This window comes from Anser brachyrhynchus (assembly GCF_964034855.1).
Source record: "Anser brachyrhynchus genome assembly, chromosome: 4".
Lineage (NCBI taxonomy): Eukaryota > Metazoa > Chordata > Aves > Anseriformes > Anatidae > Anser > Anser brachyrhynchus.
In genome coordinates, this window is record NC_137698.1 from 28,674,199 (window position 1) to 28,698,030 (window position 23,832).

The 23,832-nt window shown below is 36.5% G+C and overlaps 1 protein-coding gene across 6 annotated transcripts in view; it reads left to right on the forward strand.

Moving 5' to 3' along the window:
• Positions 1 to 22,884, forward strand: part of LOC308195034 (uncharacterized protein) — a 77,426-nt gene extending 54,542 nt beyond the window's left edge. For 3 of the 6 annotated variants that reach the window (XR_013951161.1, XR_013951163.1, XR_013951167.1), the window contains one exon: positions 1,021 to 19,929. Coding sequence is in view for 1 of the 6 variants with exons in the window: in XM_080591809.1 (XP_080447935.1) it covers positions 16,415 to 16,498; positions 20,885 to 20,999 (199 nt within the window). In the remaining 5 variants the exon portion in view is untranslated. Of the gene's footprint in view, positions 1 to 1,020; positions 19,930 to 20,884 lie in introns of those variants that run through there. The other 3 variants (XR_013951162.1, XM_080591809.1, XR_013951164.1) reach the window with 3 other exon arrangements.
• The last annotated feature ends 948 nt before the right edge of the window (positions 22,885 to 23,832 follow it).

A 23,832-nucleotide genomic window follows, 5' to 3' on the forward strand; every position in this document is an offset into this window, starting at 1 on the left:
TTGGCACACCATGTCAGGAAATCCCATTTCCTCACTTCAGAGGATTGAAGCATAGATTGCCAGCACACTAGATTAAATGGTTTCTGCTAATGTCTCCTCCCTCCCTCTTTTTTTTCTCCCCAGAAAGAAAGGGTTATCTAAGGTGCTACCTGTAAAAGTCTAAACCAGGACTGACATTACTACTTATCCCCCCCCCCCCTTTTTTTTTAAATAAAGCCCATCACTACTGGGTTTAAACAGCAGTTACTAGAGAGGTGCTATGAATAAACAGTGATTTTTCTTCATGTTTTTATGGAGACTAAGTGCGGTCCCTCAGTTTCTGGCAAGCTGTCAACACAGCCATCTGTTTTACAAAGTTTGTGCCTCTCTCTAGAAATAGAAAACCCAAAGCTAATATGTAGTAGAGCAACATTTTTCTTTGAACCACCTGCTATACATGAAGATCAGACAGATATCAATAGTATATAGGTTTTAAGCTATAAAGTCAGCCTATTTAAGTATGCAAAATGAACTTAAAGTCGTTTAACTTACATTTTCCTACAACTCAGCTTGTGTAAGCTCCTTATAATTTTTTTATATTTACAGACACACATACAGATATAAATAAAAGTGTAGAGAGACTATAGATAGAAATCATTTCGAAGAACTGATATATTCAAAAACAAACAAACCATAATACCATAATTATATAAACAAGCAGGCCAGGATAAAGACAGAAGGAACCTGATACAAAATTCTGCTGGTAGATGAGCAGTTTGAATCAGTAAGATTGGATCTCATTCGTATGAGACATGGAAGGTGATACAGCAAAGCAAACCACTACCAGGAATGTAAAACGAAAGAAAACTATTTTTAAGAGCTATTTCTTCAAATTACATTTGTTTTTTCTCTGCTTACCCTATCATAGTAACATGTTGCTCCTCATATGCCTCCCCAGTTTTGATATAGTTTACCCAGTTTTAAAATGTCTGCATGCCACATCGGTGTGAATTCTAATGCACATTCTCACCATAAATACAGTGACATGTGAATTGAACCATGTACTGCCATCAAAATATGAACAAAGTACCTAGTGTTGGTGAGCTGGGTCCAGTCATTGGAAGCAACTGGTCAAGGTGAGACCTAGATTTTGTAGATTTTTTGACCAACACAGCTGAAGCAATGAGGTCCTGTCCTTTGCTTTTCCGAAATGTTTCGGGCTAGGTTCGCAGTTGTTCTTATGACATTAGCTGCCCCTAATGTTGTTTGAATGTCAAGTAGCTGCTGTCAGGATGGAAGTAGGAGTGCTCAAGATCTCCACAGCAAAAGGGAAACCCCACCTAATTTGTAATTGTTTTATTGTATTGCCAAACACCTAAAAGATCAGCAGTGTAATGCTGACATTCCTAAACCTGTAGACATAGAAGCTGTTTCATAAAAGCTTGTTTTAAAGTAAAGTATTTCTGACAGTGCCTGAGAATTGGAGGTTGTGCTGCACTAGACAAGAAGCCAAACTGATGCCAGACAAAAGGACAGTTTCATTGGGTAAGATAGCAAAGTTGAGAAATACAAGGGGTATAACTGGTTACACAAATCTGACACATTTTAATGGATGTTTGTCTCAATATAATTAGCCCATAGGTACTGTTACCTTATTCTCTGCAATGCTCTGTACAAGTGTCTTTTACCTCACAGTGGCTTTTGGACTGCACTTTGTGCACAGAGTCCTACATGGAAAGCATCATTTCTAATGTGTATTTTTCCACTTCTGCACAAGATGAAGAGAAATAATGGTCCTTTCGTGGATTTTTCTGGCTTAAGGATATTTTCTGTGAAACACTGAGCAATAAATTGTGCTAAAGGAAACAGCATCTCATCGTTACTCATGAAGTACTGTTAAACAAGAGATTGCCGTTAAACAAATGATTACAAAAGAATACAGTTAAACAAAGACTGAGTTCTCCCACCGGACCCACAAGTGTTTTACCCCTCAGTATAATATTTTAGAAGCACCTTTAGAAGAGAAGAACTGCACCACAAAAAACATACAACATTAACAGGAAAGTAGAACTGCATGCACCAGAGCAACACCATGATGGGAGGCTGCACAGGCAAACCAACGCTGCACACACACACCAACAACAGTTCTCAAGACTAAGCCCTTTCAAAAGCAACTGAGAGAACTTTCAGAGGGACTGCTCTTGCAGCTAGGGTGTACAGCATCGTAAAGATAGACCCACACTAACTCATGGTGCCCAAATCCATGGCAGGTGCTTCTCTCTTCAGCAGCATCCTCACAGTGTCCATTTCAATTAAGGTTGAAAGGTTATGTATATAAGGACTTCTTTTTTAATATGGGAAAATCAGCTCATATTTCTCACTATATTAGAACAAGTTTTAGTGTCTAAGGGAGAAACTAACTCCTTTGTTTTAAGTTATACCTGTCCAAAGCAGTTAGTGCTGCACTGTTTTGCTTTGGCCATTAACTAGAGGTTGTAGGAAGGGCTCTGTTATGACCCTCTGCCTCTGAGATCTCCAGCTGACTTGTTATAGGTCTGTCTCAAATCCAGTTGGAATCAGTAGAAGACTTTTCAGTGGTTTGGGGCTTTTATTTCCAGATCAAGACCTACATAGTCTTGGGTTTCTGCCACAGTTGGGAGTTAGGATTCAAACTCCTTTTACTTTCCTCTTTGAAAAATCTCTTCTTAAATGTTGTACATGTTGGCTTCTAAACATATAAGGTAGAGGAAAAAAGCTCAGTTTCATTGTACAGATTTACAGACGGAAATTGCTATGTATTAATAGTACTGTATAACTCTTCTTATGGAGCTTACACTCAGCAACCTCCAGGGTCTTTCAGCTACTTATATGAAGATGTGGTAAACATGCATCTGCCACAGAAAGTTTAATTTGATTGTTTATTTTCAGATATGATCTGCTCTCCTTCCCAGTTTGAATTTCAGAAGTATCAAATCCTTGGCACAATGACAGCAATCAGGCATGCTGGTGCAATAAAGTTACGAGCTGTCAACAGTAATTCAGGCTGGGTGGCAATATCAGGCCATATAGAGCCAGATCTGTTATTGTTTTATTTTTCAAGTTGGATTTCAAATCATCACATCAGCATTAATTCAGTCTCAATTAGGGTTCTGCTTCTTCCCTGTTCGTTGCCAGCTTTGTAGTTCTCCTGCTGATCTGAAATATTGGACTCCCACAACCCTGGAATTTTGGTTCCCTTGCAGTTGTAGACTTTGCAGGTCCTCACTTCAGCTCTGTGTAGGGGGTGTAGTAAAACAGTGGGCAGCAGCTATTCATAACTTATTGAATCAAGTTCCTGCCAAATACCACATCTGAATATATGGTCAGCCTGTTAGTGGGTGGAAAATTACATTTCCCCCAGTTCTTGTTTGAAACATGCGTTTATTTGACATTACTCTGCAGGCTACCATTCAGTCAAATATATTAGAACTGGAAAATTATGCAAAAGCCTTGGCAAGTGCTGTAAGATAATTAGAAAATCATCCATTAAAACTGTTTTGCTAAAAAGGCAAAGAATTTCAAGACTTTTGTATTGACAACACCTTGAAACCCACATCTCGAGAAGAAAGCTCCAGACTGCAAACAAATATATTCTGCTGAGCAACAGTCTGAAATGGTAAGACCAAGAAGGTCAAACTCTACTTCCTGCATCATTGAAAATCTACATATTTCTGGTGTGCTACTAACCCCTAATAGTTTACTAGGTTTGTTTTTAGGTCATATATCTAAAAGAAGACCAAGAACTGGTTCAGAATTTCAAACTTCTTAGCTAAGCATACAAAACAGGAATTTTTCCAATCCTTTTATAAAAGATTGCAATAGCAGATGGCCAAATGAGTAAATGGCTAGCCATCATTTGAAAGTATATAGATGTGTTCTTTACTAATATACACATAATAGGCCAAGAACCCCTATACAAATTTTCTTACCAAAATTTTGGGTCCTGTGTTTATAGAGGTATCCTAAAATTAAAATGAATTGCTTGCTATTATCCTGGAAGCTAAAGAACCTTAGCTTGAGCAACCTTAGGACCTCTCACCTAGGAAAATGGTGATAAATACACAGGTTTTATTTCCTTCAAAGAGATTTTTATTTTTCCTATTAAATATTTTTTTAGAGATTAACATATGCATGCACTGCATTATATCCTTATAGTCTGTGTACTTTTAATATTAGATTTTCCGTGTCCTTCACAGCCAACAAACTCTAGACGACTTGACAAGAAACTATACCTTTAGGATGCTTTCACTATAGTAAACTGCTGAGCATATTGTGAAGAGGTTTGTTTTGCACAAGGATGAGGAGTTAGAGATCAGATACTCTATGCAGTGGATCTCAGTCAAACTCCTTTAGCTTTCCAGGTAATACCTGAACAGTCTGAAAGGACACATTTGGTGCATTGGAAACATTCCTGTGCTTTCATTCTTCTGCTGTCACAGAGTGATCCTAACTTATATTAATAGCATTTTGAATACTATACGTGCCGTTTAGTCAATCCATGTAGTAGCATGAGATCTCCACTCTTTCTAATGAAAATAAGTATGTAAATAGGACACAAATAATAAATAACCAATATGAAGAGTCTGACTGAAATGTAGCTGACTTAATCCAACACAGTGGTGGACATTAAAGAAAATGCTTGCAAAAGAAGTATGAAACCTCTGGTTCCTTCACTGTACACATGTATGGCCTGTTTATATGAACTATTCTATATTTCTATCTGCTTTATTTCAGATGTACTATATCTTTTCAGGACAGCTTTGTAAAGCTGATTAGAGAAGGAAGAAAACAGAAGGTTGATTCACATTGATATCTGTAAAACTTAATACTAGCACTGTTACAAGCATGTCTTCCACAGTCTATTGCTGTATCTCCTTATTTGTTGAAGCTAGCTAAAAAAAAAGAAAAAAAAAAGAAAAAAAAAAAAAGAGGTGGAACAGCTCCATCCCTGTTTATGAACTATGATTCCTCTTCCTTACGGTTAGTGTGTGAGCAGCCAGCTGAGCAGATGAACTGCTTCGTTACAGTAGAAAAACATCATTTACAGCTCTGCCAAAAAGTGACATTTTTATAAGCAGATGTGCAACCTTGCTAAAGCCAATGAAATCATAGGCATAGTTTGCATACATAAGTAGTCTTCAAAGATCTGTGTTCGTCACTCTAATTGTTTTATAAACATTACAAGTAATGTCCATGGCACAGATCACAGCATATTTTCTACTGTAGGTCAACAAAAAATTATATTGGTTAAAAAAATCAGGATTCAAGTGATGAGTGAACAGTGTAGGTATTGAGTTACTCAAGCATAGTGAGATGAATTACATGAGCTAAAAGTTATCCTTGAGAGTCAACTAGAAAGAAAAGATGTTTGTTGTGATTCATTCCATCAACCAAGCATAATCTCAAGGGGAAGAATCTGGTCTAGTAAGCCACTTAGACAAATGTGTAATTCTTTTTCCTGTAGTAACTCACTTTTCCTTCAAAAAGTAGAGAAGATGGGACTGGCAGATACAACAATGGGGATCTTGCAGTCATACCATCTCTTCATGTAGATGATGTAAGCTTATTAATTAAAAAAAAGGTCCAGAGAAGATGTCAAAGTAACTGAGTTATCACTTGTCATTAAGCCTACCCTAATTTCTTTTACAACATAAATTTTCTGCAAGTTTTACAGAAACACAGATGGCACAAACCCCAGTTTTTATGGCTTTTCTTTCACACAGTGTTCTATTATGCCTTTTAAGCAGAGTCAACTACTAAGGCTACACATGTAACATTTACTGAACTGCATTGCAAGGGGAGTTCACTTTTGGCAGGCTTCATGTTAACAAAGCACATTTGGCACAAGTGTTTCTGTTTGCCTCATTACTCAGAATAAACAAGGGAGATCTGAATTGCAAGTTTGGGGTGAAATCCTGCATTCAGTTAATTCAATGGTAAAATTCACATAGACTATAGTGGAGCTAGAACGTCTTTCTCCTCTAACATCTTCCTCCACCTCAATGACAATCATGTCCCATTTCTGTGGACAGGCTATTAAAGATATGACCAAACAGTAAGTTACAGTGCAAAAAGTTGGGATGCAAACTCAGAGAGAATCCACTACATCATATAAACATTCCATATGGGCATTTTTTACCATTACTAAGTAAAATGAAATAATTCTTGCTGAAAGAGTTTTATTATTAGCTAAAAGAGGGAACATGGGCTGTTACCATGAACTGCCTGGTTTTCTTTGTATGATGTGGCAGCTATAGAAGGCTTGTATCTAATTACTGCAGAGCATTTGATGTGTTGTGAATTTACAGTCTTACTAAATTCTCACTTTTTCATTTGCTCACAACCCCAGAATCCACGCTGCATTGCAAACGACTCCTTCTAGTCCTTTTTTTTCTTGATTTTTTATATATGCATATACATGTAAGTATAAATCTTTACATTAAAACATATTTGACTTGGAAACGTAATGCTGGCTAGAGCCAATTATATTTGAGTGGAGTTATGCCTCATGAAAATTATTGCAATAATATGTTCAAAATTGTTGCTTTTGTGGTAAAAACAGAATTCACTTACAAGACAAAGAAAACCTACACTTACCAGATAACTAGTGGGATATGTCAAAAGGAATAACTTTGAAGAAGACGGAAACTGAGAAACAAGACAAAGGAAACAGGTACTAGAATATTTCATTTAATGACTATATGATAAGTCCATCATAGACCATTATTTATAGGTCACTTTCCTGTCAGCTGTAAGATTTCTGGCCCTAATCATGAGAGTCAACACAGACTTCCGAATAAAAACTTCCAACATGATAGAGATAATTCCAAGCCAGACAAAAGATACATATGAGCATGATTTGCTTCCTCTCTTACATTAAAAATGCCAAGATATTTCCCTAATAGTTCCTTAGCATTAATGACACTGTTTTCTCCCATTACAAACAACAAGCAAAAGATGTTTCTTTAGCAAGATCTTGAGCCTCACTGAATCTGAAATCCTAGTCAGCAAGAAGTTTAAAGGAAGAATATTTTAATATATAATTTTATAATTATAATTTTATTCGAATGCCTTGTTTTTACTCTATGCAAACTTTCAATTTTATTTACCCCTTTTTTGCTCTTCAGCACACACAGGTTTGGTTTTCCCTTTTTCTATCTTCATTTCAAATTACGAGAGGGAAAAATGCCTTTCTTTTGCTAGAGTTTTCATTTGATGTGAAGATACTTGAAAAAGATGAGACTGCCCTTAGGAGCATGGCCTAGTCAGAGAACACGCTGGCTCATAACTCTGTTCTGGTGTACAGTTACACAAAGAGTGATGGGAATCTGGGGCAGGTTTGGAGACAACTTTTTTTCCCAATGTTTGGACTGAAAATTGAAAATATCCAGGGCCAGTCTGAAAGAGACAATTTTTTTTTTTAATCCCAGACAAGAAAAAAAAAAAAGTCACCCAGAACTTTCCCCTACACACACATCAAATGGGGGCATTTTAAACCTGTTTTTAAAAATAAAGGTACAAGAAATTTGAAGGTGAAAACAGATGTCCGTAAAGCAAATTAAGAAGGCAGCCCACCTCTCATTACTGCACATAAAAGTGAGCTGCTGCTACCTTCACTCATCATTTATACTGCATTCTCATTTTCAGCCTGAGACAGCTTTTAAGTTTCCAGCTTTCTGTGACTACAAACAATACTACAGAACTGTTATTGATTTACTGTGAAATATGGATTGCCCATATATTATGCTGTTCACCAAGAAGAGTAAAAATTCTTATTTCATTCTTTTCTATGAGCTAGAGAAACTTGGATAGAGCTTAAGCAACTGTTCCTACCTTCAGAGACTACCCTTATCACCACGACACTACGTGGTACTAGACCTCAGTTAGTACAACCTTTTTTATGCACAAGCACATACAGCAGAGAGAAGGAGAGACTATAAAGAGAGGAAGTATAAAAGTGTTGTTCAGTTCTGACAATTCAGACAAAGGTATCTGCCAGCCATATATTAGGATTTGTTCATTTCAGAAAATCAGTGAAGTAGGTTATTTGTTCACTTGTTCCTTCGTTGTAGTCTGGCTTTAGGTTTGGACATGGGCTATATACCTAAGGTATTTTCCCCTACTGACAGCATCTCTAGCGCTCTAGGGAAACTCGTTTTTGCCTGTGCTTTGATAACAGTTTCACACAACCCCTGAAAAGAGTCACTCTTAGGACCCTCTTTAATTGCAAGTGGAATGAAACAGGTTTTGTTAACAGTTACTATTAAAAAAAAAAAAAAACCTCTAACTAATGTTTCAATAAAGAGGTTTGTGTCTTTGTTGTTTTAAAAGCACATGAAAACAAGCAAGAAAATAAAATTATACAATGAAATAAACCATACAGGAGTTATTATACTAAGCTGTAAGTAAAAAAACTTTTATGTTTACTATCTTCCATAAATTCTGTAATAAGAATTCCATAAAATAGAGCCAAATATCACTTTAAGGAAATATATTGCTTCCATAAGACCGTACTATGCTGGTGCTAAACCCAGATGTTCTGATACAACATCAAACAACACTGCTAGCTTTTCTGCTGGCTGCCCCGTAAACCCACTCTTGTAAACTGGATAAATTCTGAAAAGATTTGCAGTATCAGGATGCTTGTGTGAAAGTGCTAATTGTCAAATCCCTATCAATTTACATCTACAGGCCTTAAAAAAAAAAAAAAAAAAAAAGCCCATAAGTTAAATACAAGTAAGAATTATTAGGAACTACTTAGAAACCAGTTATTTATGTTTTAACAAATCGTTGGATAACATCAGAACAAAATAAATTAACAAAATCTGGAAAATTGCTGGTAGACCTCTACTTCCTGACATGGTCAGACTAAAAGAGGAAAATATTAAAATATTACGAAACAGCTAATTTTTGACAGTAGCAAAACAGCGTAGTATGAACCAATACTAGGCAATGTTCCTGCTATCTATTTTTGCCAGTGGACATGCATTGCTCAAGAGCAGGAAGAGAAATGGATGTTGATTTAGCAGCTGCCTTTTAAAAACTCTTCTTCAGACCCTTAGTATACTGACCAATGTTTGTGCTTTTACTGGGAGAGTTTCATTCACTTACAGAAGGTAGATTTACTCTACCAAATGAAAGTGTAACTTTTCAAAATTTATACACATTCACCAGAGAAGCTGTTCTATTATGTAATCTTCATGCATATTTGTCTGAAAAAGAGATCCACCTATGTATGAAGAGGACCCACGCTGAAAAACAAGGCCCTTGAGTTGTCAGTAGTTTTTCTTCTAAGTCACTGCCACATACGTCCACTGCTCATTTTGTTGTTCTACTTCAGTATCTAACATCAGAAATGCTGATGAGAAACATGAGCTGGTGTGCATTTACCTGGTCTCTGCACACATCAGATGTATTTATAAGTTACAGCTATAAGTGTTTGGTAGTATAATTTTGGTACTTGTGGAAACTCAACAAACCAGAAGGAAACATCAGATTCAAATATTCAAACAGTTAAATTCCACATAAATAAGTGACAAAAATTTAAGCAAAGTTTATTCAGTAGAAGGGTTTGCCTACACAAGCACTTGAACATAACAATAGATACTTGTTTATTTTAAAAGATTTATTTAAAGCTTTGGCTTTGTTAGTCACCAAAAGAAAATCCTGATAGCCATCAAAGGCTATGATGAAAAATGACCATGCAGAACATGGATGTTGTATATTTGTATTCAGCTTCCTCTGGAAAATTATATTAGATATAAAAGGTTTTCTAAATAAAAGGAAGTATTTAACAATGCTGACTCAAGCTTTATTAAGTTTTAAGTGGTAATTTCAAAGAAGACTTTTCCTCACAAACTGTTATTAAAATGTATGTAAGAGTAACAGGCAATCCAACAAGAAAAAGAGGGACTTTACCCAGAAACACCACAAAGCATTCTGCAAAATATCTTCACCATTTAGTAGAGCTAGTACTTGCAAAAATGCCCTACGGAAAATGTCCATGCAACATGGAAATATCTCCAGAAATACATCAACATCTACAATAAATATCTACGATGAAGAAATTATTTTCCAGTGGAGCTATATGATCAACATTCATTTCAAATCCTCATCAGTTTGAAAAAATAACATGCATTATTTACTAGTCTGCATAATAACACGTTGTCTTTTGTAATTGAGAGAAGGTCCCTACTTTTGTCCTCATAAAGTAGGACATCACTAACTGCATGCATCTCCAAGGCAAACAGGCAAGAACTGAGTGCTTCCTGAGGCTGGGGAAAGATCTTTCTGTTCCCTCCCAAAAAGCACATCAGCAGGGAAAATTACAGTGTTTACTGCCCTGCATTCTAAGGCCCTTATTCATGGAAACACTTTTACTTGGAAAATCACTTAAAAGTATGGGTTTGTGTTCAGGAATATGCTCTGCTGTAACTAAAACCTGTTGCCTCCTACAGGAATTACTTACATATTTAATGCTGTATTAAACCAGAACTAAATGTCTAAAACATTGAAGCCATTGAGATACAATTCCTCTGCAGCCAATGTTAAAATCTCTCTTCTACCAGCTGCTTTCTGGTGTAGTAGGCAGACTCTGTTTCTGCACTAAAAACATAAATTCTCCACTAATAGTTTCACGGTGGGCATCTACCCCATTGTGCTCATAACAGCCACTGAACACATGTGATCAATGTTAAGAATCAAGTGCAAAGCCCTACAAATTTTAAGGGGAAAATGGAGAAGGAAAATAGTACTATCTTCAGTAGTCAAGACTGGATGCTTGATTGGTAGTATCATAGCAAAAAAAAAAAAAAATCCCAACTTATCTGTCCATCCTTCTAGGTAAGATTAACATGCTAACAGCCTGAAAGAAAGGTTCAAGATTGAGGAACAAATTTACTGGAAGGAAATGCATGAGCAGAGTCTTGTAGATGAGCAGAAGAATAGCAGGAGAGCAGAACTGGGAGAAACTGTCCAGGGAAGCAAAGATGCCCTTAAAACCAATTTTATGAAAACATCAGCCTGCGAAATTTAGAGACCAAGGCAAAACTTGAAATGCTGTAGAGAGAGAATGGAAAAAAGAACAATAGATATATTCTGCAATTAAGAAGGCAACTGATTAATCTTGAGAATATTGAAACTAATGGTAAGTTTATTTTGTTTTGTTTTTTAAAGCTAATGAAATTCATTAGCCTGTTTTAAGTTGTTTTTGTTGTTGTGGTGGTTGCTTTGTTCTGTTTTTGTTTGGCAACAGACTTAACAAGAAAGAAATTCCTCTTTTGTTTCCAGAGAATTTCTGGGTTTTGTTCTTCCTGATCTAATTTTTATTGAGGCCACATTCTCAGAAGCACAATGTTGAATTTCTAATGCTGAATGGAAAGGCTAATAGCTTTATCACATTATTAGTAATGGCTTAACCACCTTTTAAAATTAGAAATACGCTTTTAAATATTGAAAGTACTGATTGGTAGGACAGGTAGAAAGTAAAATACAGTCCAGTTACTACAGGTACATTGCAAAAGAACTCTTACTGATTTCATTCGCTGTCCTAAATGCAAAAGAGCTTGGAGCTAAGAGCAAACTATTTCCCATAAGTATAATTTACAGGGAGAATCTCTGTTCAATAGAAGACAAAGAATATCTAAATAAAATATCAGTTCAACAGTTTTTTGAGGACACATCTTATTTAAATTTAAATTTTAGACAGATCTAAAATAACAGTTTGAGCCAAAAGCAAACGTTTTCATCTGGGAACCACTGAAAGTTTTATGGGCCCCTTGAGCTTACTAACTAATAATGACAGCAGCTTTTTTTTTTTTTTTTTTTTTTTTTTTAAGAAACTGACTTTGTTCTGTAACAAAGATATTGTCCATCTAGGGTAAAAAAAAAAATGTATAAGTGTCAAATCCAAGGGCAAATATATAAGATTCAATTGTTAGAGAGAAAATAATAACATGTAAAGCCATCAAAGTTAAACAGTGGGGGAGGTAGTACTCAAGGTCATTCATCATATTTTCCTTTGCAATTTCAACCCTGTACCATGCCACCATATCCATAGCAAGTCACAAATATGATTCCTTGTTAGAAGGAAGAAAAAAAAAATAAGATTAAAGATGTGTTCTCAGCAACAGTATATGGAGTACTTTTCAGTCCTGTTATGCTTCAGGAGTAAAACTCAGCTCTGACTTCAGTGGATATCCTCATGGGCTTCACTGGGAATTGTACCTGCTCACGCCAAAGCTTCCTATGGCCAGGGACATTACACATGTCAGAGAAGCTGTTGTACCTATGAATCAAAAAACCCAGGGGAGCATTAGCTGAATGTGTTGGGCAGGAAGAGACTCTGATGGAAAGGTCTTAAAGTGAAACATTAAACCAGCTAAATCACAATGCTTACCACATTCTCCAAGAGTATATAAGATAATAATTTATTTTTAAATAATCAGTCAAGACTTTTCTTGTGCCAATGTTCTTTCAACCATCTTTCAAATGAGCAGGTTTGCTCATTTGAGCACAATTTACTTTGCTGGATACAAACTACATATTGCACCACATTTAAGCATTAGATAAGATTTGTATCTGCAGCAAAACTTCCCTCTATTTTACAGTAGCTTTTGCAGAAGCTTATCTGCACGTATCTTCCACAGTTGAAAAATACATTACTGCTCTCAGTTTTCCAACAATCCAGCCCCACATGTGGATCATAGTCACATCCATGCTGGTAGCACTTCTAGTTACAGGTGAACTCATCTCACAGGAGTCTGTCAGGGTTCAGGGAAGCATTCTACAACTATATTTAATTCCACATTCAGAGTATGAGTCCACAATATGATTTCTCTAGTGACAAAGCTAATACAAGCATTTCCCAAGCTTACACCCTCTAATTCTGCACTTTCACATGCTCATTTCCTTTTCCTGCCCTACATTCTAGTCTATGTCTGTGGTGAAGCACCTGCACATGACACCACGCAGGGAAACATATCACTGAAACAATGCAAAAAATAACTGCAATAATGACACTATCTGCAAGGATAGCAAACGTGTGAGTGCAGCTGAAGGGTGCCTTAGATTCAGAAGTTTTAACCTGCCATAAATCCTATTTGGGCAAGCATCAGTATAGGTAGAAGGCAGGTGGCTGTGGATCACAATCACATGCTCCACATGGAGGTGGCCAAAGCTACTGATGGCACACAGCTGCCTGCATTAGGTTGCTAACCACAGTGAGCATTTACAAGAGAGGCAGCATATTCTCATTAGGGTACTCCTTTTCCATGACTGTCACTTTGAGATCTGCCTACCAGATTGCGACACTGCCACCATTCAACTTCATTTTTATCTTTCTTCGTGTGAAGAGTTCTTAATCTTTTAATTAAGTGAATACAAGTGGCTTTACCAGCTTAGGCTTTTCATTATAGTCTTCACCTAAAACTTGCCATCTCTTTACCTCAGAGAAATGTAGTCAAATTTATCATACAAATTAGGTGAAGAGCTATTTCAGTTTTATTTCTAGTGGCAAAGCATGAGAAACAAGATTTTACAAAGTTCATAGCAGTGGCTCAAAAGGACGTGGCAGACAGGCATGGAAAGAAACCTTTTACAGTGGGAATAAGGTTTAACAGTAGTTCTTCAAGTCGAATAGAGACTTCACTGGCAAGAACATTCTTTTATTCCAAAATACAAGAAGGTCAGGATCTAAGCACAGCATAGCAGGGATATTTCTAGCTGAAACAACTGGAAAATGGAGATTAGACTCCTGTGGCATTTATTTTAGTCAGTAATGCAATAATTATTTTTTTTTCTGACTGAAATGCAATAAATAAAAACTGCGATCTTAGATCCTATTTATTTCTCCTGTAAGAGACTTCACTTCCAGCCTCACGGCTCATGGAAGAAATTAGTTCAATTTGTGCAAAATGTTACCTCTATAAAGGGTATTTGCATGTTTTGAATCCAACATAAACATACCACTGTCTATGCAGCAATATATTTGAGCGGCTGCATAAAGCGTTGGGATGTGTTTGATCATGGACTTTAAGGGTGTTACAGCAAAGCATCAGTTAAATATAGCGACTTCATCTCATTCTCTGCCAATTTAGCACTTCCACAACTCTTATAGGCGAGGCTTGTTATTTGACATCTGTTAACTGGTTACAGTCCCCTGGCCAATGGAATTCAATGTCTTCACTCTGCAGTGATGCAGGAAATGCTGCAGTTTCAGACCAAAGAAATGAATGTAAGCTTATACGCCACAAAATACTCCTGGAACAGAATGGTAATATGAAATAGAGAAATATGATAAAGTAAAGGAAAGCTCATATAACTGACCTACCCAGCCCACCAGCTTCAACACATGTTGGGGAATATCCCTCAATGGATGGGATAGTTATATCTGTAAAATAAGTATGTTTTGTAGCTCGGGGTAAAATTTCTTTAGAGTAACCTTTCCTAACAAAGGAATGAGTAGGCAAAATCAGGCACTAGACTAAAAAATAAAATGTATAATAGCGTAATAACTACTTATCATAGAATCATTAAGGTTGGAAAAATTGAAAAACTTATCTGCTTCTCTGTGCAGACACTGTGTGCTGTTGAGTCTGAACAAGCTCTCTGGCAAGCTGTTCATGTTCAACTTGCAATTTTTGAAAGGCATTTAGAATAAATATATATTCTTCCTTTCCTTAAACAGAGGTGATAACAGTTAGAGTTGTGATCAAAAAGAGAAACCTATTCGGCTGCATTTGCACAAAATACCAAGACAGGCCTGCAATAAACTTCATCCAAAGTACTAAGGCTTCTTAAATAAATGATAGATGGATTAGAAGGAGACCACCCATTTGGTTCCCAAAACTAATTATCCAGTGTGTGACCAACAGTTTCAGGTGCCAGTGAACAAATGCTCAAAATGGACAGACACATTTAACAGCTATATTTATCTATTTATGAAACTTTAAAAAAAAAAAGTCACTGATGGACCAAATACATTATAATCAATATCATAAATGGAAGTGGAGAATCCCAAAAAGAACAGCCCCATATGCTGAAGCTTCCCTGTTAATAACGTCAGTAGAAAGTTTCACAGAACAATTTAATGTTTATGGGTTTTTAGACTGTATTATTAGCGATATTTTAGCTTCTAACCTCTGGCTAACAGAGTCAAGAGTCCCACTTCACTGTCTTGCCCAGGACTTGCATCAGAGCAGCCAGCCTGTTCTTTGTGTTCTCGCTTTCTAGACATTAGACTCATTCCGGGGTTTGCCAGGCTCTGGGAAAGTTTTCTGTGTTTTAGTAAAGCTTGCAAAAAACAAACAAATACTGCTGGCTTGTCATATGGCTCTGTTAGTTCTCTAAATGTTTATGGGAGTTAGTTATTTAGGTCTATTGATCCAGGGGAAAAAACAGATGCTGCTTCATACTCCCCTCTACTGCAGGAGGTAAATTTTCTGATCATTTTATAATGTAATTCTATTCTATAAATTTATGATAGTTACATATTATTTCCAAATACAGAATAGAAATATCTATTGACTATTTCTATCTGTTTTGCATTGATAGCCCATGATTTTGCCATCTGTTTCCAGAAATGCAATTGCTTTTTTTTTTTCCTGTGTTCTAAACATCTTCTGATTGTCTTCGTATTAATCAGGCTTTAAGTTTCTTGGTAGCCAGAAACATTTTTAAACTTTTAGATTATATTCTTTGTCATTAATTACTTAAATTCATCAGGAAAAAAAATGTTTTATTTTGCGTTCTATTTTGTAGCACCCTTCTAACACTTTCTTACAACCAGGCTATTTTCTGCTCAGCTTAACTTCTCTATGTCTATGAAATCATGGCTTTTTGAGCATCCAGTGGGCTCTCTAATCAGCTGCCAGTTTCCATTAACATTTCCTTTTCTGAATTTATGGTCTCTGTCACTTAGAGCAATATGGCATTAAATTTGGGGAAATTGGTCCTTTTAAAGCTCCAGATATATAGACTGATTTTTATGAAATGCAGTCACTAGTACCTGGTCAACTGCTTCTTTTAAGTCAATGAGTAACTCTTCTATATCCTCTTGAGTGAGGTCCAGCATTTGGTAACACTCTGGTGAGCACTGATTTTCTGTTCAGGGAAATTATTTCCAAGCATTTATGGAATATCGAAGGAAACTTGGCTTCTAGCCAATAGCAGGACCAGCATGCATCCCACAAATTGAATTCACTCTACAGAAGGGCTAGGTGGAAATTCTCCAAGAGAAGGGAAAAGAAAAAAAAAAAAGTTGGGCTTAAGCATTTTGATCTGTGGTCTTAAGGGATGCTGGACCAGGACAAGGCTCAAGTAAACCTTTGCTCAGCCTGTTCTTGGGTCCTGGCTCTTGGACAGACAGCTCCTTCTTTCTTTCCTTTATTTTTTACAGAGAATTACACTTGGAGCTGCCTGTTGCAGAGTTAGCATTTAGAGTCTGGAAAATCCAGCACCAGCCCAAAGCTCTGGAGCTCTGGTGAGTGAAAATTCTTGCTTGATAGTGGACATGCTACAAATTCTCCTTGAATTAAGTTACTCAGGACTAGAGGTGAAAGATTTTAGGACCTCCTCCTACTGCCCATTGAAAATCACATTCACAGAGATAAACCAGACATGCCTGCAAGTTTCATAGAGCAATTGCAGCACATAGCTGGATAGCCAGAATGTATAACAACTTTCCTTTAGGAAAGACCATGCATGCTCTGATGTTTCCAAAACAAAGTTTTCTTGGAAATTCTGGCTAATTTCTAACAGAAATTAGAAAATTCCTGGCATCCATCCAGTCCAGACTAAAAACATCTGAGTAAAATTTTAACAGACTAGAAAAGCTGCTTTACATCTCTAGATGTGACAGCAAGATTTGAGAACCTTGTTCTGTGTTTTTTTCTCCCCAAGACACTGATGGTAGATATTTCAGAATCAGTTTTTCCTATTTTCTAGTGACATGTAATGTTCTGGGTGCCCATTATTAAGTAGCAAGCCTTGGAAATGTGCTTTAAATACCAATAGCTGATGAATCTCAGTTTTCCTACAAACCAAAACTGAGTTCTCAGATTGGCTTGCAGCCTCAAAATCCAGAAACTTTGCTGCTTGTTGTTCAGTCAGAGCACATTCTAAAGCTACATAAAATGTAACCCATAGAAAATCTTTATCTATAACATGGATACAGATACTTTGTGATCATCCTTTGAATCCTGATTTTATGATTCATAACCTGATTGCATGCCAGACTGACAAGGTGAGGCATCATTAATAAAAAATAAAAAAAAATCTTTGGGGTATTAAATCTCCTTTGCTGCACAGAGTAGGAATAACCTAGACATTTCTGATTGGGAAAGATGACCATCTATTATATGCAAGATATAAAGAACACCTGAGTTGTGTTAAACAAGGATTTAATTTAGAAGTGCTATCAAGGAATTGTCAAAAGAATCATATACATGCTTATGCATAGAAAGTTAGTGAAAAAAAAAAAGAAAAAAGGAAAGAAAAAGTTATGTGTAATTTGAAGATTGTAGGCATCTTTTTCCCTGAGTTGTCTGCATTCACAAATGAATTCTTACATTTGTATATCCATAGCTGGATAGTGAATAGAGATTTGAGTGTTTGCTGAGATAAGTTGACATGTGAATCTGAGTCTTTACATATGTGATTCATTTATGTTGCTTTAGATTTTCAAGGGAGGATTATTCAGGGGAAAAAAAAAATTGACCTCACTGAAGACTGACTGAAAAATATACTTCAGGCAATCATTTTAGTTCCTTGGGAATACATAAATAATACAATAATGTTCAGATATTATAGTTCAGATGGCCTAGAATTACTGATCCAGTATGTAAGGCTTTACAATAAAGAGAAGAGTTATTGTCTGTCTGAGCTAGAAGCAGAAGCTTCTTTAAACTGAATAGACTTAAAAAGTTCTCTTTTACCAAGTTACACAAACACAGATGACTTGGCTTCTGGTTAGTGAATGACAGTCAAAGAAAACTGTACTTAGGGACTTCAATGTGAGGTGGAGTTAAAATATACAGAATATTGACTCTGCAACACAGTGGAGCTAGCCCTGCATGGAATATGGCTATGGTGGATTCTGCAGGTGAACTCAGTACTGACATTCTGGGAAATGTGTTACCATCCTGCATGAGTTTTATGGCTTCTTTTACCTTTTGATCCATACCTCTTAAAAAGTTGATGGAAACAGTTTCAATAACATTTTTGTTTAATGTTACTTCAGAATGTCTTAAGGGAAACCTTTGTTATACAAAACCAAGCACTACAAAAGTGATCATTATTGACCACTGCAGATTCATTTAAGTCCATAATAATCTGCCACATCTCTAACACTCCACACTGCAATGCCTAACTTTGGACAGAATTATTTTTAATGCAAGTTAAAAAAAGAAAATTTAATTTTGTCATGTTAGATGAGCGAACACAACCCCGTGAAAAACAAAACACAAAAGTCTCTGACCCCTCCATGAAAATAACTTGCATTCTGCAAAGCAAAACAAGATAGTGAAAAAGCTTTTCTCCTCCCAAGTATGCAGCTAACACCACTTCAAAAGCTGTATCAAGTGTCAGTACACCACATTAATAGGCTGCTTAAAAAGACATGGACAAGTTACTCAGTTTCTTGTGGTCTTCTCTCATAGAAAAAATAAAAATAAAAATGTGTCTTCAACATTTTTGAGACTGCCTGGCAGAGATATAATTGAATTATTTATCTTTCTGTTTGGTCCTGCTATAAAGCCAAATATAATTTAATGAACAGCTCAAAAGCCATTATTGGGCCAAATTCTCAGTCATGGAAGTAATTTCATTTCTTGTGTGTTCTATGCTGCAACCAATTTAATTTAACTGTGGGGTCCTTCAGCGATAACTAGTGTAAAACCTGTTCATAACTGTCAGTGACTGGCACTGAACACAGGTCATATCAGCATCTAGGGTAGATTCCTATGGATTAATTGATATTAATGAAGCTACATCACTTAACATTCACTGCTAAGTACTTTCTGGTCCTTGAAGAACTGGACCTGACAGCACTGAGAAGGTGACCAAGTAAAGCTCATAGCTAAGGATCTTAAAATGGCTCCTGTTCAATTAGAAGAACTTGTTCGTTAAGTTATTGCAAAATAATTTAGCAACTACATGTAAAATTTTCAAAGCTATTCATTGTTTTTCAAACAAGAGTGCAAAAAAATTACAAAACACTGAAAACACAAATGTTTAAATATCACATTTGTGTCATCTCCCCTGAACTTTGATGCTAGCTACAGTAAAATTAATAATGTTTATAATTTCCTTCTTCCCGTTGTCTTTTCAAATTGTATCCATACTTTAAGTACAGAGTGGCAAAGTTTCAAAACATTTTTTTCTTTTTCCCATTTTTATTTTCTTAAGCTTGACAAAGTTTCGAGAAGTTAGAATAAAAGGCAATGCATACACAGAAGTCCCAGATGACATATATTTTTTTTATTCCATACCCAAAAGAGGGAGAAAAGGGAAGCAAAATTCAAAACTAGAGATTTAGGGCTTCCAAATTAAAATAAAATAAAATAAAATAAAAAATTAACAACCTTCTGTACATTTTACTGTAGTTTCCCATAAAAAATAAATTGAAAGCAGTATTTACCAAGGGAGAAGATACTTCCAAAAAGCCTGCACTATCCATGGGAAACATGTTGTTACATTTTTAACCAGATCTAATTTAGCCTGAAATATTTCTGATCTATTCCTATCAGGGAGAACTCCTGAGATGATATGAAAACTAACCTCACCTACCAGCAGAATTAGAAACGATGACTATGTCAGTGTCAAAAGGCAGGGCTCATTCAAATAAAATAAAAAAAAAAAAGGCTATGTGAAGAAGACATTAGTAAATCAGGCAGTTGATCAAAGTGACCATTTGATCTTACCATTTGAATTTCAGCTCTTACTTAAACCAACAATAAGACAAAATAAAACCAATTAATGCTTCCTTAATTGCAACAAAATGAAATGGTTTTGTTCTAGTTGTACATCAGAACAGCTCTTCTAATTCTAACAGCAGTATCTTTATAACTGGAGGCATGTGGCCCAACATAAGCTTCCTGAATTTCAAGCTCCAGCCTCAGTTGCACTACTGGCAATGAATAAAACACTCATCTTTCTGCTTGTAAAATGAACAAGGTACATCTGCCAGGCATGCCTAAAACCATTATGCCATATTTACTGGCATTCAGTACAGAGCTTGTGATTAGTCCGTGCTGCAATGAAGTATTTACACTGGGTTTTGTTCAAGAGAGAGAGCACAGAATTTTATCCCTTAATCTGCTATGAAGCTGGGTACCGACAAATCACCTGCATACCATTATGATGGCATTATTTTCTATATGAACATTGCAAGTACACAGAGCACTTTACAAACTAATACAGGTCCTACCCTGATGACTTTGTAACTTAGATATCTTTTGGTCTAAATCATTTCAAATTTGTCAAGGTATTGATAAAATTGTGCTGAGAAGAGAAGCAATGTCTGATAATAGAATTATCAAGCAAAGAAAGCAGCCATCCTATCTTGCCAGCACAAGACCAAGCTGAAGCAACACTAAGCACAATTTCTTTCTGTTCAGAATTCTGAGAGTACTTACCCCCATCTGTACAGCAGATTTAATTCAAACTTTGGGGAAAACAGTCACTATTATAGGGCTTAGAGCCATCAGAATCTCTGGAACTATTTATAAAATAAATAGAAAGAAATTATTTACAAATAAAGTGAAGGAGAATAAGCTGCTATCCACCTCTTCTTCTCAAGAAAAAAAAATGTTGCTGCTGTTGCTTATGATTAGAGAAATGCTTAACATTGTGCTTGTCTTCCCTGTAGCAGATGTGTGCAAAATTGTAATTTCCAAATGCATGATTGTGAGCTACAGAAGAGACCAGGCTGTCCAAACACTGTTGTAAAGGAGTCTGAAACTTTTGTCTATGTTGCTGTTTAACTCATAGGAAAACAATCACACACTACACAGAAATGTTGAGATTTTTGCTGACCATTTCTAAGGATGGCAACAAAACCCAGAGATAGAGATAGCTCTATATTTTCTGATAGAATGTTTTTTCTTAAACAAAAATGCCAACTCCTTGAAAAAGAACTGTTGCCCAGGAATGCATCAATTCCAGCAAAACTCCTATGGAAACAAGACCGGACTGATCAGAGAGGTACCTGTTTTCCTCCTACCTTGCCAGATTTATTCCTTCCCAATTCCTCTGGCAAACTGCTAGAGAAGTAAAAGCCTGAAAACCAGCTGCCTACTTTGGGGCTCCAGAACTGCTCAACTAATGGACTCAGTAATGACATGGATGCTCAGAAGCCCCAGGATTCAAACCCTTCCTATACTGTTGTTGTTTTTCCAACATTGTGGAGAACCTTTGGAAGAAGCTGGAAAACATGCTATGACTTCTTCGAAAGAAAACTTTGGACCTTCTACTGCACCCAAAATTTCACAATCTCATTCCATGGTTCTGTTTTAGAATGATTTCATGCAGACATGTGCATAGTTTTTAGTTTTCCAGGAAACTGGGATTCTGGTTTTGAATGAATCTAGAATCCTAGATATTTCTCAGAATGACTGGAAGTGCCTAAAACCTGTCTCCACACTCTGAAAAATTCTCTAATTTCTAAGTTTAAAAAAAAAAAAATCTGAACTCTTACCATTGTAGAAAAGCTTGTGCCTGGAAGACTTAAACTGCACAGTCTCAGCATAAAGACCTCGGAGAGACATAAAAGTTGCCTCCAAAATTTGTTCATGCTTCAATGCATTATAAATGTCTCTTGTTACTCAAAATAACAAAGTAACAGAGTTTTTTTGGCATAAATCCAAATCAAAGCTGCAATAAAAAGTCAATGTTTGCATAATACTCTGTCAATTCTTGATAAGCACATTAATCAGGGATTCTTGACAATGTGTAAGAACACAGAAATATGAGATTAATTCAATGCACATTTTATTTTTAATCACTGTCCAGCTATAAAGTTATTTTATATATGCAATATATCATAGCTGTTTTCTGTATAGATGATCCTGTCCCTTTTGCTTCAGGAAAAGTTACATAGTGCACTCTGTGGGATACAAATTGAATGTGCAGCAAGACAAAAATAAAAGGATCAATATTATCATTTCCCACAGATTTACAAGGATTTCAAAGTAATAGGTCTTTCAAAACTTGAACTGACTATAATAGCTTGGAGCTAAATGCCTACATGTTATTTGAAACCTTGCTGGTTTGTGAATATTGATCCTATATAATTTTTATGTGCTTTTATGAATAATGTATAAATGCCTTGAGCTGCAGCTAGGTGCTTCTGATCAAGGAAAATAAGACTGTGAAATACATTTAAAATGGATTGGATGCTGAAGTACAAGGTTAGCTCCAAGTGTGAGCTAAGCTTGGGAATGTCATGCAAATATAGAAAATTGTCACAAAGAGTTTGGATTTTACGTGATGTCTTTAAAAGTGCGTTAGCAAAAAGTCTAGACATTATGGTGAATATTAGGGTTTTTGAATCCCATTGCTTCTCTGCTTAAAGAGGTAAGGACAACACATCCAGTTACTAGTGCTGTGAGAAACATTTGGTGATATAGTGATGAGGACCGCACCTCTAGTAATGACAAAAATACCTGTGTTCAGTGGCCATGTTTTACAAGGTTAAATATTTCAATAAACCACCAAAAGACTCATACTGTTTAATGCACTCCTTTACTTAGTCAAAACAGAAGGACTAGTCTACTAAACACTGGAAGTTGAAATGCCTGCCCTGGCCTAAGTACTTTGAGTACACCTGCACTGCACGAGAACACTATCATGAGCCGTGTAGGTATCAGAAGCATACCCTCGTGTTCCTCACACACAGGTTTTTCACACAGTCTAGTTGCCCTTGACTGACCACCACATGGACAGATTTTTGCACTATGCTGTGGGGCCAAATGCTTAGAGTTAAACTGACTGGTGTGGTATTTGTTCCACGTTTAAAAACAAATGGCTGGTGAAATTAAGTTCCCTAATGTAATAACTATGATATTTTCCCAAGCATCTGATGAAACAAAACAAAACAAAAAAAAAGGAACTACGCAGAATCCTGCAAGTGTTGATCTGGAAACCAATGTTCAGCCACTTGCACATACAGTAATTGAAATTCTGTAGTAGCTTTGAGCTACATATAAACTGTCATAGTGGAGCAACACATGCCCTGCTCCCACAGCCAACCAATATGGAACTATGACTTTTCATCTGGACTCCACTCTCATGGGGAAACGCAGAGATATCATGCTAAGGAAATGCAGATGTTAACCAGAGGACAGTATGCGCTGGTGCCTTAAATACATAGAAGCTGTCAACGCATCCTGCTGCAGGTTGCAGTTTTTTTTCTTTTATTCAGCCTTCCCGTAGTTCATATGACAGTGAGTCTTATAATGTGCTACTCCCTTGCATGACCTGACTTCATGCCCAAATGCAGTAACATGCAACTGAAAGTCACATCCACCAGACTCCCTCCCCTTGCATTCACTGTATTCCACGACTGCCAGAGATCATGATCCTGCCCAGCAGGCGCTCAGTACTAGGGCTGTGACCATATACATCTCCAGGCTTGCTTTCTGGAGAATTTCCAAATAGCAAAATGAGAAGATTTCAGCAGAGTTGGCACAGGCAAGCTGCTCAAACAATGCTGGTGCAAGTCTAAAACTGAAAGCCACATACAAGACATGGAGGGCCAGGGACACAAGCCAGCAATGGTGTGCAGCTCAATATTTCCAAGAGGTATTATGGTAGGGA